General features: G+C 41.0%; 3 protein-coding genes and 1 non-coding gene across 4 annotated transcripts in view; 2 read left to right on the top strand and 2 right to left on the bottom strand.

Annotated features, from left to right (window-relative positions):
* The window catches only part of LOC132535670 (zinc finger protein 14-like), a 357812-nt gene that overhangs the window by 178172 nt on the left and 159707 nt on the right, over nucleotides 1-19933 (bottom strand). The window lies entirely within an intron of this gene.
* Nucleotides 3772-18301, top strand: LOC132535586 (zinc finger protein 709-like). The gene is made up of 4 exons (XM_060182134.1): nucleotides 3772-4025; nucleotides 15151-15277; nucleotides 15935-15995; nucleotides 16802-18301. The coding sequence occupies exons 1-4, from the start codon at nucleotides 3867-3869 to the stop codon at nucleotides 18078-18080; spliced, it is 1626 nt and encodes a 541-aa protein (XP_060038117.1). The 5' UTR covers nucleotides 3772-3866; the 3' UTR covers nucleotides 18081-18301.
* The window catches only part of LOC103126965 (zinc finger protein 709-like), a 58436-nt gene continuing 42439 nt past the window's right edge, over nucleotides 3937-19933 (top strand). Inside the window, exon 1 of the mRNA XM_060182164.1 lies at nucleotides 3937-4025. The gene's annotated coding sequence lies outside the window, so the exon portion shown is untranslated. The remainder of the gene's footprint in view (nucleotides 4026-19933) is intronic.
* On the bottom strand, nucleotides 15303-15409 carry LOC132535687 (U6 spliceosomal RNA). Its single transcript, XR_009547402.1, has one exon. It is a non-coding gene; the product is annotated as a U6 spliceosomal RNA (small nuclear RNA).

The following is a 19933-nucleotide window of genomic DNA, read 5'->3' as shown; positions in this document are numbered from 1 at the left end:
GTAGGTGGGGAGCCCCAACTGGGATCCTTATCCAGGTTCTTGTGCTTTGCGTCATGTGCACTTAACTGGCTCTGGTACCCCCCCTTCATTTTTTTAGAGGACTTTGGGGCCTCAGGCATTAGAGTCTTTTTGCATGATAGCATAATGTATGATCTACCTTCCAACCTCAACTGCATTTTGTAGTGTTATGTCCCTGCTGACCGAGCCCGACTACAGACTGAGACTGACAGATAGCTGGTGACGATGTTTTATTCAGACTAACAAGACACACATACAGGGGAACACAGCGCTGTGGGTTCACGAGCTGGGACAGATCCCTAGCTAGGAACCCTAGGCAACTCTGAGCCCCCCTAATATTCATTTATTCATTTTCCCTTTTGTTGCTCTCATTTTTTATTGTTGTAGTTATTGATGTCATTGTTGGATAGGACAGACAAATGGAGGAGGCGAAGATGGGCGGCATAGAAAGACACCTACTGACCTGCTTCACCTCCTGTGAAGCCAGTCCCTGCAGGTGGGGATCCGGGGGCTCGAACCGGGATCCTTCCTCAGGTTTTTGAGCTTTGCGCCACGTGCACTTAACCCGCTGCACTACCTGCTTACTGCCCGACACCCATTCTACCCTAATCTTTACCTAAACAGCACATTCCAATTTCTGTCTATGGCACCAGTCTTTATCTCAGCAAAGCAGGTAAACAGAAGCAGAATGAATGGGAACATTCTAATTTAAACCGTCACATTAACATTAATTTGCATCATCATCACTCTTGCCAGCTAGTTATCTAAAAAGCCAGTGGACCTCAGGTGTTCCTGGGAGAGAGAGAGGTTAGCTTCTTTCCTAACTTTTACTTTCTTTTACTTGAAAAGAAACAAGTCCCTAAGATGGAGGAACTCTCAATATGGGGAGCTCTAGTTCTCAGTAGCATTAGCATTCAGCTTCTTCTTCTTCTAGCGTTTGCCCTTCTTCCTTAGCCAGTCAACAGCGTCAGGTTGACTGAAAAGAGAAATGAATGCCAGGGCAGGATGCAGGCAGCTTTGTATAGCTGGCCTTTCTTGCAGGCTACCTACAGGGTGCAGGGGGAGTAGTTTATAATGACCTTCCAGTGGAGTATTTCCCTAAGCGCCACCCTAATATGCTTCCATACTTGACTGAGTCTTGTGATCTAAACTCATGTTCTTAACCCCGGCTGAAGGAGCAAGGAAGTACTTGCTGACCCCTGGGCAAGATAGTTAGGTGGAGAATTCAGCCAGCCTGTGCACCCTGAAGCTTCAAGCCGTGCCCAGTAGAGCACTAATTGTTCTCCTTTCTTTGGGGGCTAAGCTTTCAATAAATATGTAAAACTGGGAATTGCTCAACAAAGTCACAACACCTTGAGGTTACTGGAAAACAGTGTTTATTTCTGGCATGCCTTTTATACAAAAAGAAAAATTGACAAAAAAAATTTACAATTATGCATAGAAGGACTGAGTCATCAGCAGAGGTTTCTGACTGCCAAGCCTTATTCACACACTAGATTTAAATCTGCCAGCACTTTTACAAACACCAGGAGAGGGGGGTTAGGATTAGGATTTACGGGAGTCGGGCTGTAGCGCAGCGGGTTAAGCGCAGGTGGCGCAAAGCACAAGGACCGGCATAAGGATCCCGGTTCGAACCCCGCCTCCCCACCTGCAGGGGAGTCGCTTCACAGGCGGTGAAGCAGGTCTGCAGGTGTCTGTCTTACTCTCCATCTCTCTGTCTTCCCCTCCTCTCTCCATTTCTCTCTGTCCTATCCAACAACGACAACAACAATAATAACTACAACAACAAGGCCAACAAAAGGGAATAAATAAATAAAATAAACAAAAAAAAAAAGAAAGACACACACACACACACAAAAAAAGGATTAGGATTTACAAGTGGTTTAAAGGAGACTGGTACAAGCAGTTACCATTACTTTCTATATATGCTACTGCAAATATATATTAAGAAATTCTTTTTTTTTTCTTCAAAAATGTTATCTGAATGTTTTAGTGGTTTACTGGTATTTTTATTATTTATTTATTTATTATTGGATAAAGACAGAGAGAGATTAAGAGGGGAAGGGGGAGATAGAGAGATACCTGCAGCCCTGCTTCACCACTTGTGAAGCTTTCCCCCTGCTGGTGGGGACCAGGGGCTTGAACCCAGAGCCTTGTACACTGTAGAGTGTGCAGTTGACCAGCTGTGCCACTGCCTGGAACCTATACTAAGAAATTTTTTCCCATCTTCCTTTTTTTTAAAAAAAAAAATTGATTTATTTATTAATAAGAGGGATAGAAGGAGAGAAAAAAATAGACATCACTCTGGTACATGTGCTGCTGGAGACTGACCTCATGCTTGAGAGTCCAACACTATCCACTGTACCACCTCCCAGACCACTCCAATTTTCTTTTCTTTCTTTCTTTCTTTTTTTTTTTTTTTTTTTAGAATTTATTTATTCATGAGAAAGACAGGAGAGAGAACCAGACAGCCCTGTTTTATATGTGCTGCCAAGGATACAACTCAGGACCTCATGGTTGAGAATCCAGTGCTTTATCCACTGCGCCACCTCCCAGACCATCCCAATTTTATTTTCTTTACTGATAGGTTTTAAGTTCCTGGAGTATGTTAAGCACCTCTAGTGATGTTGCATTTTGTTTTTATTCCCTTTAATTTATCCTTAGCAACAGATCCAGCAGGAGAAATGTCCCAGGATTGGACTGTTTTCTAATATACTTGTTGGGGAAACAAAAGCAGTTAGTTCCACATCTTAAACTGAAGAACATGAAGTGTGGATGACAATTGTTCACTGATTTATAGTGGCTCCAGTGTGGTGTGCAGAAATATGATAATGTGGGGTATTTTACAAGAGTTGGCTTCAGACTAAGAGTCATTCTGTATCTCTCTCTCTCTCTTTCTCTCCATGAGTCTGGATGCAGGAGAGATTTGGGTTGTGATTAGATTAGATTAGTTTTTTGAATCGTTTGCTCGTGAATAAAGAAATATTGCTTCTCTGCTCAGCCGTGTGTCCCTGGTCATCTGTTCCCGCCGCAAAGCTAGCGCAGCATACTGGCGCCCTGCACTGTGACCGACAAGGCAGTTCAGTGCAGATAACTTCTGTTTGTTTCTTATGTTCTTTTTTTTAAAATTTTTCTATTATCTTTATTTATTTATTGGATAGAGACAGCCAGAAATAAAGAGGGAAGGGTTGATTGAATAAAAGACGAAGAGAGAGAGAGACAACTGCAGAACTGCTTCACCACTTGTGAAACTTTCCCCCTAAAGGTGGGGACCATGGACTCGACCTGGGTCCTTGTGCTTTGTAATGTGCGCTCAATCAGATGCACCACCACCTAGCCCCCCTTTTTAATATTTATTCCCTTTTGTTGTTTTATTGTTGTAGTTATTCTTACTATCATCATTGTTGGATAGGACAGAGAGAAATGGAGAGAGGAGGGGAAGACAGAGAGGGGAAGAGAAAGACAGACACCTGCAGACCTGCTTCACTGCTTGGGAAGCGATGCCCCTACAGGTGGGGAGCCAGGGACTGGAAACAGGATCCTTATGCTGGTCCTTCTGCTTTGCGTCACCTGCACTTAACCCGCTGCGCTACTGCTGGACTCCCTCTTATGTTCTTCTTATTGTATTTATGAGAGAAGATAGAAGAGAGAGAACCACTGGTACATGGGATGCCAGGTGATGAACTCAGGACCTCACGCTTGAAAGACCAGTGCTATTTACACTGTGCCACCTTCTGGGTCACCAGCTCAAATTCCCTGTTGCAGAAGAATTTGAGGGTAGGAAGGGCCCCTGAAAATAAGAAGAAACTCACTTTGTGGGCCCCATGGTCTAGGACATTGGACCTTTTATGAGTCAGAATGTCTTCCCTACAGGTGCAGTGTTATCAAGTGAAAAGTCTGTGCTGCCGGACGTAAAGCAGAGTCTCAAGTTCCTGTTGTGTGCTATCTGTCCATCTTCCGGCCTGAAAGGGGAGTCAGAGAAAGAAGAAAAGATGGCAGTTTCTCGGGTAAGTGACCTGTTCCTGATCGTATACTGTCCCTTTTTCTTTCTGAGTGAATTGTATTTCAAATAGCAAATGTTTATTTCACTACTTCTTCTTTTTTTCTTTTTTGGATAAGACAGAGAGAAATGGAGAGAAAAGGGGAAGACAGAGAGGGGGTGAGAAGGCAGACATGTGCTTGTGAAGTGACTCCCCTGTAGGTGGGAGCCGGGGGCTGGAACCAGAATTCTTATGCTGGTCCTTGCGCTTTGCACCACGTGCGCTTAACCCACCTTGCTACCACCCGACTCCCACATTGTCACTATTCTTGTTTGTCAAGAGATTGGATGGTAATAAACACTTGAAGTACTGCTCCTCCACTTGTTAAGCTTCATTCTGCAGGTCAGGAGTTAGGAAATGTGAACCTCAGACCTTGCACGTGTGTTCTCATTGGACGCGTCACCATGCAGGTGCTGTAAAAAAAAAAGGGTGGGGGAGGGTAGATAGCATAATGGTTATGCAAACAGACTCTCATGCCTGAGACCCTTCTTCTTCTAGCGTTTGCCCTTCTTCCGTAGCCAGTCAACAGCATCAGGTTGAGCCTGATGTCAAGTTTCGAGACCTCCTTTGAATCTGGAGAGGTGGCAGTCATTGACTATGTGGGTCATAGTCTGTCTGGAGCCGCAGGGGCAGTTCGGGTCGTCTCTGGCTCCCCAGCGATGGAACATAGCGGCGCACCGGCCATGGCCTGTTCGATGGCGATTGAGGAGGGCCCGATCATAACGTGCCAGGTCAAAGCCGGGTGGACGCTCACAGGGGTCTGTGATGAGGTGTTTGTTCTTTACCTCAGCTGACTGCCAACTCTGTTTCCAAGAGACTGGAACAGAGAAGTTCAGTGTAGGCGTAGGGGACCAGATTGGGTGACGAGACGTCAAGCGTTGGACAGGGTGGGCGAAGATATCCGAGTATATTGGCAGGTCCAGTCGAGCGTAGACGTGGGAAATGAACTTAGATGATGTCGCATCCCGACGAATATCTGGCGGGGCGATGTTGCTAAGAACTGGCAGCCATGGAACCGGGGTGGGACGGATGGTTCCAGAAATGATCCTCATGGAGGAATATAATTTGGAATCGACCAAGTGAACATGGGGGCTACGGAACCATCCTGGGGCACAGTATTCTGCAGTGGAATAGCATAATGCCAGAGAGGATGATCGCAGTGTGGAAGCGCTCGCACCCCATGAGGAGCTGGCCAGTCTTGCAATGATGTGATTCCTCGTGCCCACCTTTGCTGCAGTTTTTATGAGATGTTTGTGAAATGACAGAGTGCGATCGAGAGTAACGCCAAGATAGACTGGCTGGGCTTCATGCCGGATTCTCGTATCGCCAAGCTGCACATTAAGCTCACGCGAGGCCGAGGCATGGTGTAGATGGAAAACAGATGATACCGTTTTTGCAGTGCTAGGGATTAGTCGCCATTTTTTACAGTAATCAGATATCAGAGACATGTCTTTCGTGAGTGTTTCCTCAAGGATGTCGAACTTGGATGCCTGAGTTGCACAGCAGATGTCATCGGCGTAGATGAACTTCCTTGAAGAAGTTTCTGGGAGGTCATTGATGTAAATATTAAATAGCGTAGGAGCCAGAACAGAGCCCTGGGGGAGGCCACTTGAGACAGGTCTCCATCTGCTAGACTTGTCACCCAGATGCACCCGGAATCTTCTGTTTTGGAGAAGAAACGATAGAGTGTTTCTTCTGAGGCCCTAATGTCCCAGAAGCCAGAGCTGAGCAATGCTCTGGTAAAGAAAAACAGTGGGCAGAGAGTAACTAATCTGGAGACCCATTTTCAAGCTCCCAACACCAGATGTGGACATAAAAAGGGAAAACTTTATGAGTGTTAGTCTGGTGTCCTTCCTCTTTTTCTCATTCTGCATTAAAAAAAGAAACAAGGGAGTTGGGCTGTAGTGCAGTGGGTCTATCGCAGGTGGCGCAAAGCACAAGGACCATCATAAGGATATTGGTTCGAGCCCCCAGCTCTCCACCTGCAGGGGAATCACTTCACAAGCGGCAGGTCTGCAGGTGTCTTTCTCTTCCCCTCTCTGTCTTCCCCCTCCTCTCCATTTCTCTCTGTCCTACCCAACAACAACAATAACAGTAATAATTACAACAATAAAACAAGGGCAACAAAAGGGAATAAATAAATAAAATAAATATTAAAACAAAAGAAACAAGGGAGTCAAACAGTAGTGCAGTGGGTTAAGCGCAGGTGGTGGGAAGCACAAGGACTGGTGTAAGGATCCTGGTTTGAGCCCCCAACTCCCCACCTGCAGGAGAGTCGCTTCACAGGCAGTGAAGCAGGTCTGCAGGTGTCTTTCTTTCTCTCCCCTTCTCTGTCTTCCACTCCCCTCTCCATTTCTCTCTGTCCTATCTAACAATGACAACATCAATAATGACTACAACAACAATAAAAAACAAGGGCAACAAAAGGGAAAGTAAATAAATAAATATAAAAAATTAAAAATAATAACAACAACAATAAAACAACAACTTGGGCAACAAAAGGGAAAATAAATAAATATACAAAAATTTACCAAAAAACAATAACAACAACAACAAACAGTTCATCAGTAGTGGTAGAATTGTATGGACATAAAGTTTGTTAGGACATACTTTTGTCTTCTATAATACAACTTGTGTTTCTCTCTACCCAGACCTATGTGGAAAGAAAAATTCTTACCTTGGCTTATAGTATATAACCATTAAAAAAAATGCCTTTTTTTTTTTTTTTTGCCTCCGGAGTTATTGCTAGGACTCAGTGCCTGCACTATGAATCCACTGCTCCTGGAGGCCATTTTTCCCCATTTTGTTGCCCTTGTTATTGTTATTGTTGCCATTGTTGCTGTTGTTGGATAGGACAGAGAAATCGAGAGAGGGGGAGAGAAAGATAGACATCTATTAGGACTGACAAGTCTCCTGGATAAGAGGAGTACAATTTCACATAATTCCCATCACCAGAGTTCTGCATCCTATTCCCTCCATTTGAAGCTTTTATGTTCTTTGTCCATGTTGGAGTATGGACCCAGGATCATTATGGAGTGTAGAAGGTGGAGGGTCTGGCTGGCTTCTGTAATTGCTTCTGTGCTGGACATGGGCATTGACAGGTTGATCCATACTCCCAGACTGTTTCTTTTCTTTTTTTTGTTGTAATTCTCACTCTCTGTGAGTCCAGATACTACTGTAGTCTGCGCACTATTACTTTAAAGATGTTAATATGGATTTTGATAAGGGGTTGCTTTGAATCTATATAGTGCATTGTATAAAATGGTCATTTAAATTGGGGGTAGATAGCATAATGGCTATGCAAACAGTGATGCCTGAGGCTCCAGAGTCCCAGGTTCAATCCCCCTGCACCTCTATAAGCTAGAGCTGACCAGTGTTCTGGTTAAAAAAAAAAAGGTTTTAAAATGGTCATTTAGTGGTGACAATTCTAACAGTCTATGAGGCTCCAATATCATTTCTTTTCTTATGTTTTATATTCCATTTATTTATTATTACTATTATTATTTTCCAGAGCAGTGCTCAACTCTGGTAACTGCACCTGTATCTTTGGAGCCTCAGGCATAATAGTCTTTTTGCACAACCACTATGCTTTCAGTCCTTAGCATCTTTAATTTCTTTTCAGAGTTATAGTTTTTATCTATTTATTTTTGTTTTCTTTTTTTAGACCAGAACACTGCTCAGTTCTGGCTTGTGGTGGTGCTGGGTTTTGAACCTGGGACCTCATAGCCTGAGGCTTGAAAGGCTTTTGCATAACCATCATGTTGTCTCCCCAGTTTTTAAAGATTACATCTTTGGGCTGGGGTAGATAGCATAATGGTTATGTAAACAGACTCTCATGCCTGAGGCTCAGTCAAGTCCAAGGATTTTTTCCCCCTGATTCGAATGTGTGGTAATGGACATAAATAGTGATTTGTTGGTGTGGAGAGAAAAACTAATTTTTTATCTTGAGTTTGGCCTTTTTTGTTGTTGTTGAGATATCTATTACTTACGCCAGTGGTATCAGTAGTTTCTGTGTACATTTACTTTGTTCACTCTCATTTTTCTATCAGCAGTACTTACAACAGGAGTTTAGCATCTGAAGGTTGAAAATTTTATCTGTGTGGCTAAATACCTTTCTTCAGGATCGTAATTTATTACACAAAGTATCACATAATGGATTACTTATTAGCTTCTCTTTCCTTTTTCTATTTTTATTTTTTATTATTATCTTATAGCATGCGCTTAACCCGCTGCACTACCACCCTACTCCCCAACTGACTACATCTTAACCTGAACCTGTGCAACCACTTTACTTGCCAACAAGAAGTAGATAGATCTTAGTGTTCTGAATCTATTGATTAATCATTGATTGTTTCCATACCGGGTTGTCCTGACCCCACTGACAGACTGCCTTAACCACCGCATGTTTGGTCTGTGTAGCCTAGCTCCCTTCCTGCACTTAGCCCTATAAATGGTTGTGCTACACTGAACTCGGGACTGCACTGTGAGGGTAGTCACCTATCCAGCTTAATAAAGACTCTCAAATTTGACTGCACTGGTCTCAGGTGGTCTCTGACGCTTACCCCACAACATACGGAGCAAAACGACAACAAAGCAACGTCGGAGAAAATGCCCGAGGTCCTGAACTCCCAAGTTCAGTCTCTAGCACCCCACCATAAACCACAGCTGAGCAGTGCTCTGTATTCTCTGATTCTCTCTCATTAAAATAATTGTGTAAAATATTAAAAAATTAGACAAGAGAAAGCTGTAGATAATTACTAAAAAAAAAAAGTACTAGTAGCTTGCTTATTTTCCTACTTGATTCTTCATTTTTGTGATTTTTATTTACTTATTTTTATTAGTGATTTAATAATGGTTGACAAGATTGTGGGATAAGAGGAGTATAATTCTATATAATTCCCACCAGCAGAGTTCCACATCCCATCCCTTCCATTGGAAGTTTCCCTATTCTTTTTTTCTTAAGGTTTTTTTTAAATTTTTTTTTTATTTCCTTTTGTTGCCTTTGTTGGGAAGTTTCCCTATTCTTTATCCTCTGGGAGAATGGGCCCAGGATAATTATGGGGTACAGAAGATAGGAGGTCTGGCTTTTATAATTGCTTCTTCTCTGGACATGGGAGTTGGTAGGTTGATCCATACCCCCAGCCTGTTTCAGTCTTTCCCTAGTGGGGCAGGGCTCTGGGGAGGTGGTGTTCCAGGTTTCATGGATGACATTGTATGCCCAGGGAGGCCAGGTTACCATCATCTACAATTTGGTGGCTAAAAAGTACCCTTTCTCTTAATTGCTTTGTTATATCAAATTAAACATAGAATGCAAAAAAAGATGGCAAGAAAAATACATCTGTGTAGATCAGTCTTTCTGTCTCCTTGACTAAAATTTTAGAATCCATTTTGATGTTATGTCTGAGAGAGAGAGAGAACTGAAGCATCAAATCTACCACATGTGGTGTCAGGGATTGAATCTGAAACTTCATATACAAGAGTTTGATTATAACTGTGAAATATGTACAAATAAATAAAGACTTGGTGTGGTACACGTGATTGAGTACATGCATTACCATAGCAGGTATCTAGGTTCAAGCCTCTGCTATAACCATGAGGGGTGCCTTGACTCTGAATCAGGAATTTATTCAGTTCTTTGACTGTGGGGTTTACTTCTGAGTTGTATGTTTACATGCTAATTATCCAATCAGGGATCAGTCTTGAAAGGGGAATATGGGGCATTTCTAGTAATTGATGTGTTCTGTACACATGCATACAGTTCATTCAGCCAGAATGAAATTCAGTGACTCCTGCAATTCTAGTTCTCAGCATGTTCACCAGGAGTGATGAGGTCTGGGTACTATGGAACAATCTGACACTTGTGTTAACAGCCTCGACTTGTGTTATAACCTGGGAGGTAGCACAGTGTGTAAAAAACTGAACTCTCAAGCATGAGTTCCTGAGTTCAGTCACCAGCATCACATGTGCTAGAGTCCTGCTTCTGCTCTCGCCCCTTCTCTCTCTAATTGCCATTTTAAGTCTCTAGCCATTACAGTCTCCTAGGTCAGTTTTTCTTTTATTTATAGCATGTGGACTAGTACATATTGAAAAGAAAGGCATATAATTAATTATAGCTTATTTACACACATGTGCACATATATGTGAGAAATAGTCGGTATCCCCGAGGAGAGAAATTAGAGAAACTCATGGTCCAGTTTTACATACATTCCTCCAACTGCTCAAAAGTTCAGTATGAAGAAGAAGATGAGCTGTGGTCCAGGAGGTGGCGCAGTGGTAAAGCTTTGGATTGTCAAGCATGAGGTCCTGAGTTCAATCCCTGGCCGCACATGTGCCAGAGTGATGTCTGGTTCATTTTCTCTCCTCCTATCTTTCTCATAAATAAATAAAATCTTTAAAAAAAGAAAAAAAGAAGATGAGCTGTAACTAAACTTGATTGTACTAATAAATATTTTAGAAGTTAAAAAATAGTAGTTCCAGGCCTTAGAGTACAACATGCCAAGTTCACCTGTCTCATCATAAGCCAGAGCTGTACATTACTTTGGTAAAATAAATAAATAAATTAATTAATTCATTTATTCACCCTAAGATATAATATGTTCATCCACAAGAGCCACTCTCCTTAGTTATAATATCCTGAAGTCCGTTTATGCAATATATCAGTTGACTTACTCAATATTCATTTCTGTAAGTCTGTTTATCTTATATTTGGTGATTGAAATAGAACAAAAGCTTTTTGTTTTTCTCCTTTTTCCATTCTGTATAGATAGACAGATAGGTATAGACTTTATTTATTTATTTACCTACATACTGCTTGATTTTGGCTTATGTTGGTTTGAGGGATTGAACCTGAGACTTTGGGGATTCAAAAATGAAATTCTCTTTGCATAAGCATAATGCTACCTCTACCCTGCCCTCACTGTTTGCTTTTATTCGTCAAAATCTTATTTCCAGTGATGAACGTGGTGGTTTAACACAATTAACAGTTCACTTGCAGATGTGAAAGTTATAGTTTTAGGGAGTCAGGCGGTATTTCTCTCCCCCTCTCTGTCAAGAATATAGCAGATGAGATTTGGCGCCTCCATTTTGGAAAAAGTTAATAGGTCTATTTTGGGTATATTCCAAGGGTACCATGACTTTACTGATTTTTGCCTTAGCCTCATAGCTAATGTGCCAGTGAGCCAAAGGTATTATTTGGGGGGGTGGTGTCAGGGTTGAAAATAGGACTGGAAAGCAGGATCCCTTTATGGGAGTATGGATCCAAAATCTTTTTTTGAAATGCTGAAGATGGAGGGTCTGACTTCTGTAATTGCTTCTCTACTGAACATTCCCAAAGCCTGTTTCTGTCTTTCCCTAGTTGAGTAGGACTGTGGAGCTGTGTGCTTCTGGGACCCATAGGTGAAGTTGTTTGTCCAGGAGCATCAGGATAGATTTATGGTAGCTTCTGCAAATTTGTGGCTGAAAGGTAGTCAGATATAAAACAAATTGTTCAACAACCAGTCACCCAAAGGTGAGAAAAGAGCAAATAAAACTGGGGGTCTTTAAGCTTGGAAGGATTTTTTTAAATTTCTTTATCGGGGGATTAATGTTTTACACTCAACAGTAAATACAATAGCTTGTACATGCATGACATTTTCCAGTTTTCCATATAACAATACAATACAACCCCCACTAGGTCCTCTGTCATCCTTCTTGGATCTGTATTCTCCCCACCCACCCCAGAGTCTTTTACTTTGGTGCAATACGCCAATTCCAGTTCAGGTTCTACTTGTGTCTACTTTCTGATTCTTGGAAGGATTTTTATGGTATGTTTCATGTGACCCATGACTTTAGTATTTTTTTTTGCCTGAGCCTGATAGTTTGCATGCATGTGGGCTAAAAGTATTGCCTGGGAAGATGGTGCTAGAGTTGAGAACAGGACTAGAAAGCTAGATTAGGGCAGAAAATAGCTCCTAGGTATGAAAAGAGTATATTAATAGCATTAATTATAAATTCCATCGATCTGACCTATGGTCCATGTCTATTCAGATACACAGGAGCCTGTGTATTCTCTAAGTCCTTTTCAGTGTGTAGGCTCACAGTCCATGGTCACGACTAGGAACATTCTAAGATGCACTCATTTCAGGACAGTCTTTGAATGGCACAGTATGCTGACCCAGTCTCCCTTTGCAGAGTGGGCCAGTTCCTACAGTTTCTGTTCTACAGTGAGGGCATGGTCCTAGAGAGGCCTACAAGAGGACTTCTGATGACATTCTTGATGGAAGTGGCCAGTGATGGTTAAGACAGGGATCTATTAGAGGTCTGGGCCCATCATGTCAATATGAGAATCCAAAGATTCCCAGACGAGGGCCACAAATGATAGGGTGGCTTGAAATTGACTGAAAAGGCCAATCAATGTTAACCTGTGCCAATCTCTTGCCGTTATCCAGCTTTTGTAGTCCTTACTTTGTTTGACATGGTTAGACTGAAGGAAGTGAAGCAGAGGGTTGGAGAAGAAGGTTTCTAGGCCTAAGTAGTAAATATTTGATTAGGTACTATATGGTGTCTTCTTTAGGTCTTTCTACTTGCTTGCTGAATTTATCTAGTCTGTGCCTAGTTACAGCAAATTACTGAGTACTTTTACTCTGAGGTATATATTTCCCTCTAACATGTGCACATGCACCCTGTCCCTTAGGCCGTGTTCCATATCTAGAGTCTAACTTTGTTAGGGAATGTGCCATTTGAAAATGGACCTGGGGAGAGACTTCCAGCATCTCTAAAGAGTAACTAAAGAGTAGCAGCAGCTGTATTTTGCTTTCCCCAATCAACTGGAAATGACAAAGAGGAGCATCTGAGAATGCAACAGGATAAAAGACTAGGGTCACTCTAGGAATCCAAGAAGCCACAGGCAGTGATGACAAGAAGCAAATCTCTCCCTTTCAAGGTGAGATTTTTCACACTCATTGAAAATGAATGCAGAACTAACTCACCTTAAAAATCATCACTTTGAGGGAGTCAGGCGGTAGCGCAGCGGGTTAAACACATGTGGCGCAAAGCACAATGTCCAGCATTAAGGATCCTGGTTTGAGCCGCTGGCTCCCCACCTGCAGGGGAGTCGCTTAACAGGCGATGAAGTAGGTCTGCAGGTGTCTGTCTTTCTCTTCCCCTCTCTGTCTTCACCTCCTCTCCATTTCTCTCTATCCTAACAATGATGACATCAGTAACAATAATAATAACTAAAACAACAAGGGCAACAAAAGGAAAAATAAATAAATTTTTTAAAAGCCATCACTTTGCTTGTTTAAAGTAGCTTCACATCATATGAACAGGTGGCAAAAATCAGGAAAAATAAAAGTACAAAAGTTAATGAAGTAATAAGCATCACTGTATTGGTATCAGAAACTCAAGGGAACGTCTTGGCACTTTTAGAAAGAAATAAAACTATTCAGTACAGCTGTAGACATTGCTTTTGAAAAAAAGCAAACAGTTCTACCAAAGCACACTTTAAGCCAATAGAAATTTAGTAATAGGCTGGAGATATGTACCCACCTGCCAAAGCCTATGTCCAGTGGAGAAGCAATTATAGAAGCAAGAACTCCCACCTTCTGCACCCCATAAAGAATTTTGATCCATGATTCCAGTGGGAGAGAAATGGTAGGGGGAGGATGATCACAGGGCTCTGAACTCCAACCAGGAGAGAGAAGAGGAAAAAAATGAGGGACATTCAGAAGTATTTACAGGTGTATGTGTGACTTGGAAAAGAAGATGGGACCAAAGGGGGAAAAAGGGGCAAATATAGTCACATGGTTGTAGAAATACTAGTTAATCTGTATCTGCAACCTTGGGATATATGCTGTAGTTTCCGGGAGTCATGCAGTAGTACAGCGGGTTAAGCCCACGTGGCACAAAACGCAAGGACTGGAATAAGGATCCCAGTTCGAACCCTGGCTTCCCACCTGAAGGGGAATCACTTCACAGGCGGTAAAGCAGGTCTGCAGGTGTCTGTCTTTCTCTCCTCCTCTCTGTCTTCCCCTCCTCTCTCCATTTCTCTCTGTCCTATCCAATAATGATGTCCTATCCAGTAACAGCAGTAATAACTACGACAGTAAAACAAGGGCATCAAAAAGAAATAAATAAATACTTCTTTTTAAAAATGCTGTGGCTACCGATGGAGAGCTTATGGATTCAGAATTCTGATGGGAAAATGGTATGGAGTTGTACTCGTGTTATCTTTTAAAAATCAGTGTTAAATCACATTTTAATCAGTGTTAAATCACTAATTAAGAAAAGAAAGAAAAGAAAATGGAACTGGGAAGTCCCATGAATTAGGAAAAGTCTCACCAGATAGGACTTGGAGGGTTGACATCTCAGGCTCAGCATCTCTGGATACATTCCAAAGAAAAACATGGTGTGGAGGTACTGGTCACATTGGTTTAGTTCAGGTCAGCAAAGGCAGTATCACAGCAGAGGAGATCAGGAAGAAAGTGAGGAAGGTTCCTTGTTAGGTTAGAGTTTAAACTGGCAATAGATAATTATTATAGCCAAGTTATCACCATCATATTTTTTCCACTAGATTTATTATTACATTATCAGTTGGTGGCTACATTAGGAATCCACCACTCTCAGTGGACTTTTTTTTTTCTTTCCATATTTGAAATTTTTACTCACGTGAAGGAAATTTGACAATGTGGTCAAGGGAGAGAGAAGGAGAAAGAAAGAAACCTACATCACTGCTCCAATGATTCCCTTTTGCAGGTGACAACTATGGGACTCAAACTAGTTCCTTGAACATGATTACATATGCCTGCCCCACAAGATGTACCACCACACAGTGACTAAAGTTTTAGCATTTAGTGTTTACAAAGCTATAGAGGGGGATAATGAGAATAACAACATCACTTCATCTCATGAGATATCAGGGGATAGACAGGACCTCATACTTGTGCATACAGTGATGAAATCACCTAGCGTATGAGTTAGGGCTTTGAAGATCACATCTCCATATATGTAGAAATCAACACTAAATCACAGCATTCATAAAGTAGAGACTGTATATCTAATCTGCTGTCAGTATAAAATATTTTGTTTATACATAGACATACTACATGTATTTCAGGACTCAGTAACCTGCAAAGATGTCGCTGTGACCTTCACTCAGGAGGAGTGGGCACTACTAAATCCTTCAGAGAAGAAACTGTACAGAGGTGTGATGTGGGAAACCTTTAGCCACCTATTCTCAGTAGGTAAATATTTCTTTTATTTTTCTTTAAGAATATGGAACACTTCACAAATCTTTGTGTCATCCTTTTGTGGGGGCCATGCTAATCTTCTCAGTGTTGTTCCACTTTTAGTATATGTGCTGCCAAAGCAAACACTAGGGAAATATTTCTTCATTAGTCAATTAGAAGGCAAATTTTTTTTTTTCCTCCTCCAGGGTTATTGCTGGGCTCGGTGCCTGCACCATGAATCCACCGCTCCTGGAGGCCATTTTTTTTTCCCCCTTTTGTTGCCCTTGTAGCTTCGTTGTGGTCATTATTATTGCCCTTGTTGACGCAATTCGTTGTTGGATAGGACAGAGAGAAATGGAGAGAGGAGGGGAAGACAGAGAAGGGGAGAGAAAGATAGACACCAGCAGACCTGCTTCACCGCCTGTGAAGCGACTCCACTGCAGGTGGGGAGCTGGGGGCTCGAACCGGGATCCTTACGCTGGTCCCTGCGCTTTGTGCCACATGCGCTTAACCCACTGCGCCACCGCCCGACCCCCAGAAGGCAAATGTTTTTTATCCACCCATGTGGAAAAAAGTGGGCACTATTAAGTAAACAGGTCATGATCATGACTCATGATGGATCAAAAAATCTAATGTTAGTATACTTTCATATATATATATGTTGTATTTTAGGAATATTACAGAAGAACTGTTCCACCAAAAAGCAGCATAAACCTCAAGGGAATAAAGAAAGGTGAGTCACATTCAAAACAGAACATCTTGTCCCACCCAGAAAGCTACTGTATTTTGAGGGTTTTTTTGTCCCCTTAGAACATTTCGCCTAAAATGGCTCCATAAATAGTGTTAGGAGTGGTTGAAGTAGTGATGCATGTGGTACATGTCTGAGGCTCCCATTTGAATTACTGGCAATACATAATGGTGCTCTGTATTATCCATCTTTTCTCCACTTCATGAAAATATTTCTTGCATATATAATAAATGAAAACTTTTAACAATAGGACACATGTTCAGTCTTTACAAAATAGTACACTTAGAAACAGTGTGTGTATATATATATATATATATATATATATATATATATATGTATTTTTTAAAAAAATATTTATTCCTTTTTGTTATCCTTATTGTTTTATTTTTGTTGTTGTTGTTGAATAGGACAGAGAGAAATGTAGAGAGGAGGGGAAGACAGAGAGGGGGAGAGAAATATAGATACTTGCAGACCTGTTTCAACATCTATGAAGTGACTCCCCTGTGGGTGGGGAGCCGGCGGCTCAAACCAGGAACCGTATGTCAGTCCTTGCACTTAACCCACTGCACTATTGCCTGACTCTCTGTAAGTATATTTTTTAGATAAATATTTCTGTACTTTTTAAAATTATTTAGTATTTACTATTTTTATTTGAACTTTGCTTTTTTTAATTTGTGAGAGCCATTTTATAATTTTAAAACTAGTCATTTTTTAAGTATAGAATTATTGTTTTGTTCGATCTGTTGAAAAGGTTTAGTATTATGTGGTAAATAACTTCTCATTTTTTACAGTAATATAGTAGTGAAAAAATTTGAGGGCAAGGAACAAAGTATAAATCAAGAGGTAAAGGAACAAAGTAAATATCAAGAGGAACCTCAAGAAAGTGGAGTATGCAAGAAACATTTCATTTACTTTAGTCATCTTCAAAAACACCAAGGAATTCACAGTGGAGAGAAATACTATAAATGTGAACTGTGTGGGAAAACATTCATTTTTTTCAGTCATCTTCGGGCACATGAAAGAAGCCACAATGGAGAGAAACCCTATAAATGTAAACAATGTCATAAAACATTCAGTACTTGCAGTGTTCTTCAGCAACATGAAAGAAGTCACAATGGAGAGAAACCCTATGAATGTAAGCAATGCAGTAAAACATTCAGTACATCCAGCTATCTTATATGTCATGAAAGAATTCACACTGGAGAAAAACCTTATGAATGTAAAGAGTGCAGTAAAACATTTACTTATTCCAGTTCTCTTCAGATACATACAAGAATTCACACTGGAGAGAAACCCTATGAATGTAAACAGTGTGGCCAAAGATTTGCTTTTTCCTGTTCTCTTCGGACACATGAAAGAAATCACAAGGGAGAGAAACCCTTTAAGTGTAAATTTTGCAGTAAAACATTTAGTCAGTCTACTCATCTTCGAACCCATGAAAGATACCACAATGGAGTGAAACCCTATGAATGTAAACAATGTAGTAAAACATTCAGTCAATCCAGTCATCTTCGGATACATGAAAGACATCACAAAGGAGAGAAACCCTATGTGTGTAAACAGTGTAGTAAAGCTTTCTATACTTCCGGTAATCTTCACATGCATGAAAGAATTCACAGTGGAGAGAAACCCTATGAATGTAAACAGTGTAGTAGAACATTCAATCAATCCAGTTCTCTGCGGGTACATGAAAGAACTCACAGTGGAGAGAAACCCTATAAATGTAAACAGTGTAGTAAAACATTCAGTCAATCCGGTTCTCTGCGGGTACATGGAAGAATTCACACTGGAGAGAAACCCTATGAATGTAAACAGTGTAGTAAAACATTCAGTTATTCCAGCTCTCTGCGGACACATGAAAGATTTCACACTGAAGAGAAACCCTATCAATGTAAACAATGTAGTAAAACATTCAGTTGTTCCAGCTCTCTGCGGACACATGAAAGAATTCACACTAAAGTGAAACCCTATCAATGTAAACAATGTAGTAAAACATTCAGTTGTTCCAGCTTTCTGTGGATACATGAAAGAATTCACACTAAAGAGAAACCCTATGAATGTAAACTGTAGTAAAACATTCAGTCATTTCAGCTCTCTTTGGTCACATGAAAGAACTCACAGTGGGGAATAACTATGAATGTAAACAATGTGGGAAAGCATTCAGTCTTTCCAATTCTCTTTGCATACATGAAAGAACTCACAATGGGGAAAAACCCTATGAATGTAAATGGTGCAGTAAAGCATTCACTTTTTCCAGTTCTCTTCAAAAACATGAGAAAAGCCCCAGTAAAGAGAAACCTTAAGAAAATAATGGGGGGCAGTAGTTCAGTGGTTTAAGTGTACATGGCGCAAAGCTCAAGGACCTGCTCAGGGATCCTGGTTTGAGTCCCCCGGCCCCCACCTGCAGGGGGGTCACTTCACATGTCTGCAGGTGTTTTTTCTCTCCCCTTCTTTGTCTTCCCCTCTTCTCTCAATTTCTGTCTGTCCTATCCAACAACAATGACAAGGATAAAACAGCATGGGCCTGTGGTGGATGGGTGGGGAGAATACAGGTCCAAGAAGGATTTAGAGGACCAAGTGGGGGTTGAATTGTTATATGGGAAACTGGGGAATGTTATGCATGTAAAAACTATTGTACTTACTGTTGAATGTAAAACATTAATTCCCCAATTAAGAAAAAACAGCATGGACAACAAAGGGGAAAATGGACTCCAGGAGCAGTGGGTTCATAGTGCAAGCACCAAGCCCCAGCAATAACCTTGGAGGCAGTAAAGTCTTCAGTTGTTCCACTACTATTTGGACATATGGAAATATGCACATTGGACATAAATGTATACGCATGAGTAAAGACTTAAATAGAGATGTAACCTGAGACATTGATAGAGTAGTTAGTGGTTTAACCTTGAATGTAACAGGTCCCAGGCTTGAGACCCAACACTGCATGTCTAAGTTATGGTCTTTTTTTATTTAAACTTTCTTCCATATTAATCAATGAGTAAATATTTGTAATGATTATAGAGATCATAGTTCCATAACACACATGTGAATTCACATGTGTGAGTCCTAAGTAAATGTGGAGTATGAGTAAGCACATCAGTTCTAGTATATGAAAAAGCTCACTTGGTACTGACATTTTAGGGATGTGAACAGTGCATAAATATATAGCAGCTTCCACACCTGAAAGGACTGGTATTAGGAACAAGGCTTTATAGGTGTTGACATTTGTGGAAATATATAAACCTACTAGAGAACACATGCTGAAGGGAAACCCAAGGAATGTAAAAGAAAGGAATAATAGTGGGTGCTGCCGTGTGTGAACTTTAGGCTTTGTATAGAATTGTATGTTCTGGGGGAAATAAAGTTAAAAATAGTAACCCACATAGATCAAATATTTAATAGGCTAGAAACCACCAAAAAACTTAAGAGAAAATGGATAGGAAGAACTCTCCTTTATATTTTTGCAACAGTTTTTACTGTTTTAAATGTTAATGGCAAGGAAAACAAGCAAAAGTAAACAAATGGGAATACATCAAAATGAGGTTTCTGCACACAAAGGGGAATCACCATAACATAAAAAGCCCTCCTGAAGCTCTTAAGTCCCAGGATTCCCCACACCACCATAATCCAGAGATGAGCAATGCTCTGGTATTTCTTTTTTAAATCATATTTATTTTTCCCTTTTGTTGCACTTACTGTTGTTTTTTATTATTATTATTATAGTTACTGTTGTTACTGATGTATTGTTGTTGGATAGGACAGAGAAATGGAGAGAGGAGGGTAAGACAGCAGGAAGAGAAAGATAGACACCTGCAGACCTGCTTCACCTCTTGTGAAGTGACTCCCCTGCAGGGGAGGAGCCAGGGCCTCGAACCAGGATCCTTAAGCTGGTTGTTGTGCTTTGTGCCACAAGCGCTTAACCCACT

The sequence above is a fragment of the Erinaceus europaeus genome, chromosome 23, assembly GCF_950295315.1.
Source record: "Erinaceus europaeus chromosome 23, mEriEur2.1, whole genome shotgun sequence".
Classification (NCBI taxonomy): Eukaryota; Metazoa; Chordata; class Mammalia; order Eulipotyphla; family Erinaceidae; genus Erinaceus; species Erinaceus europaeus.
Note: the sequence above shows the minus strand (reverse complement) of the source record. Positions and strands in the feature narration are given on the sequence as shown.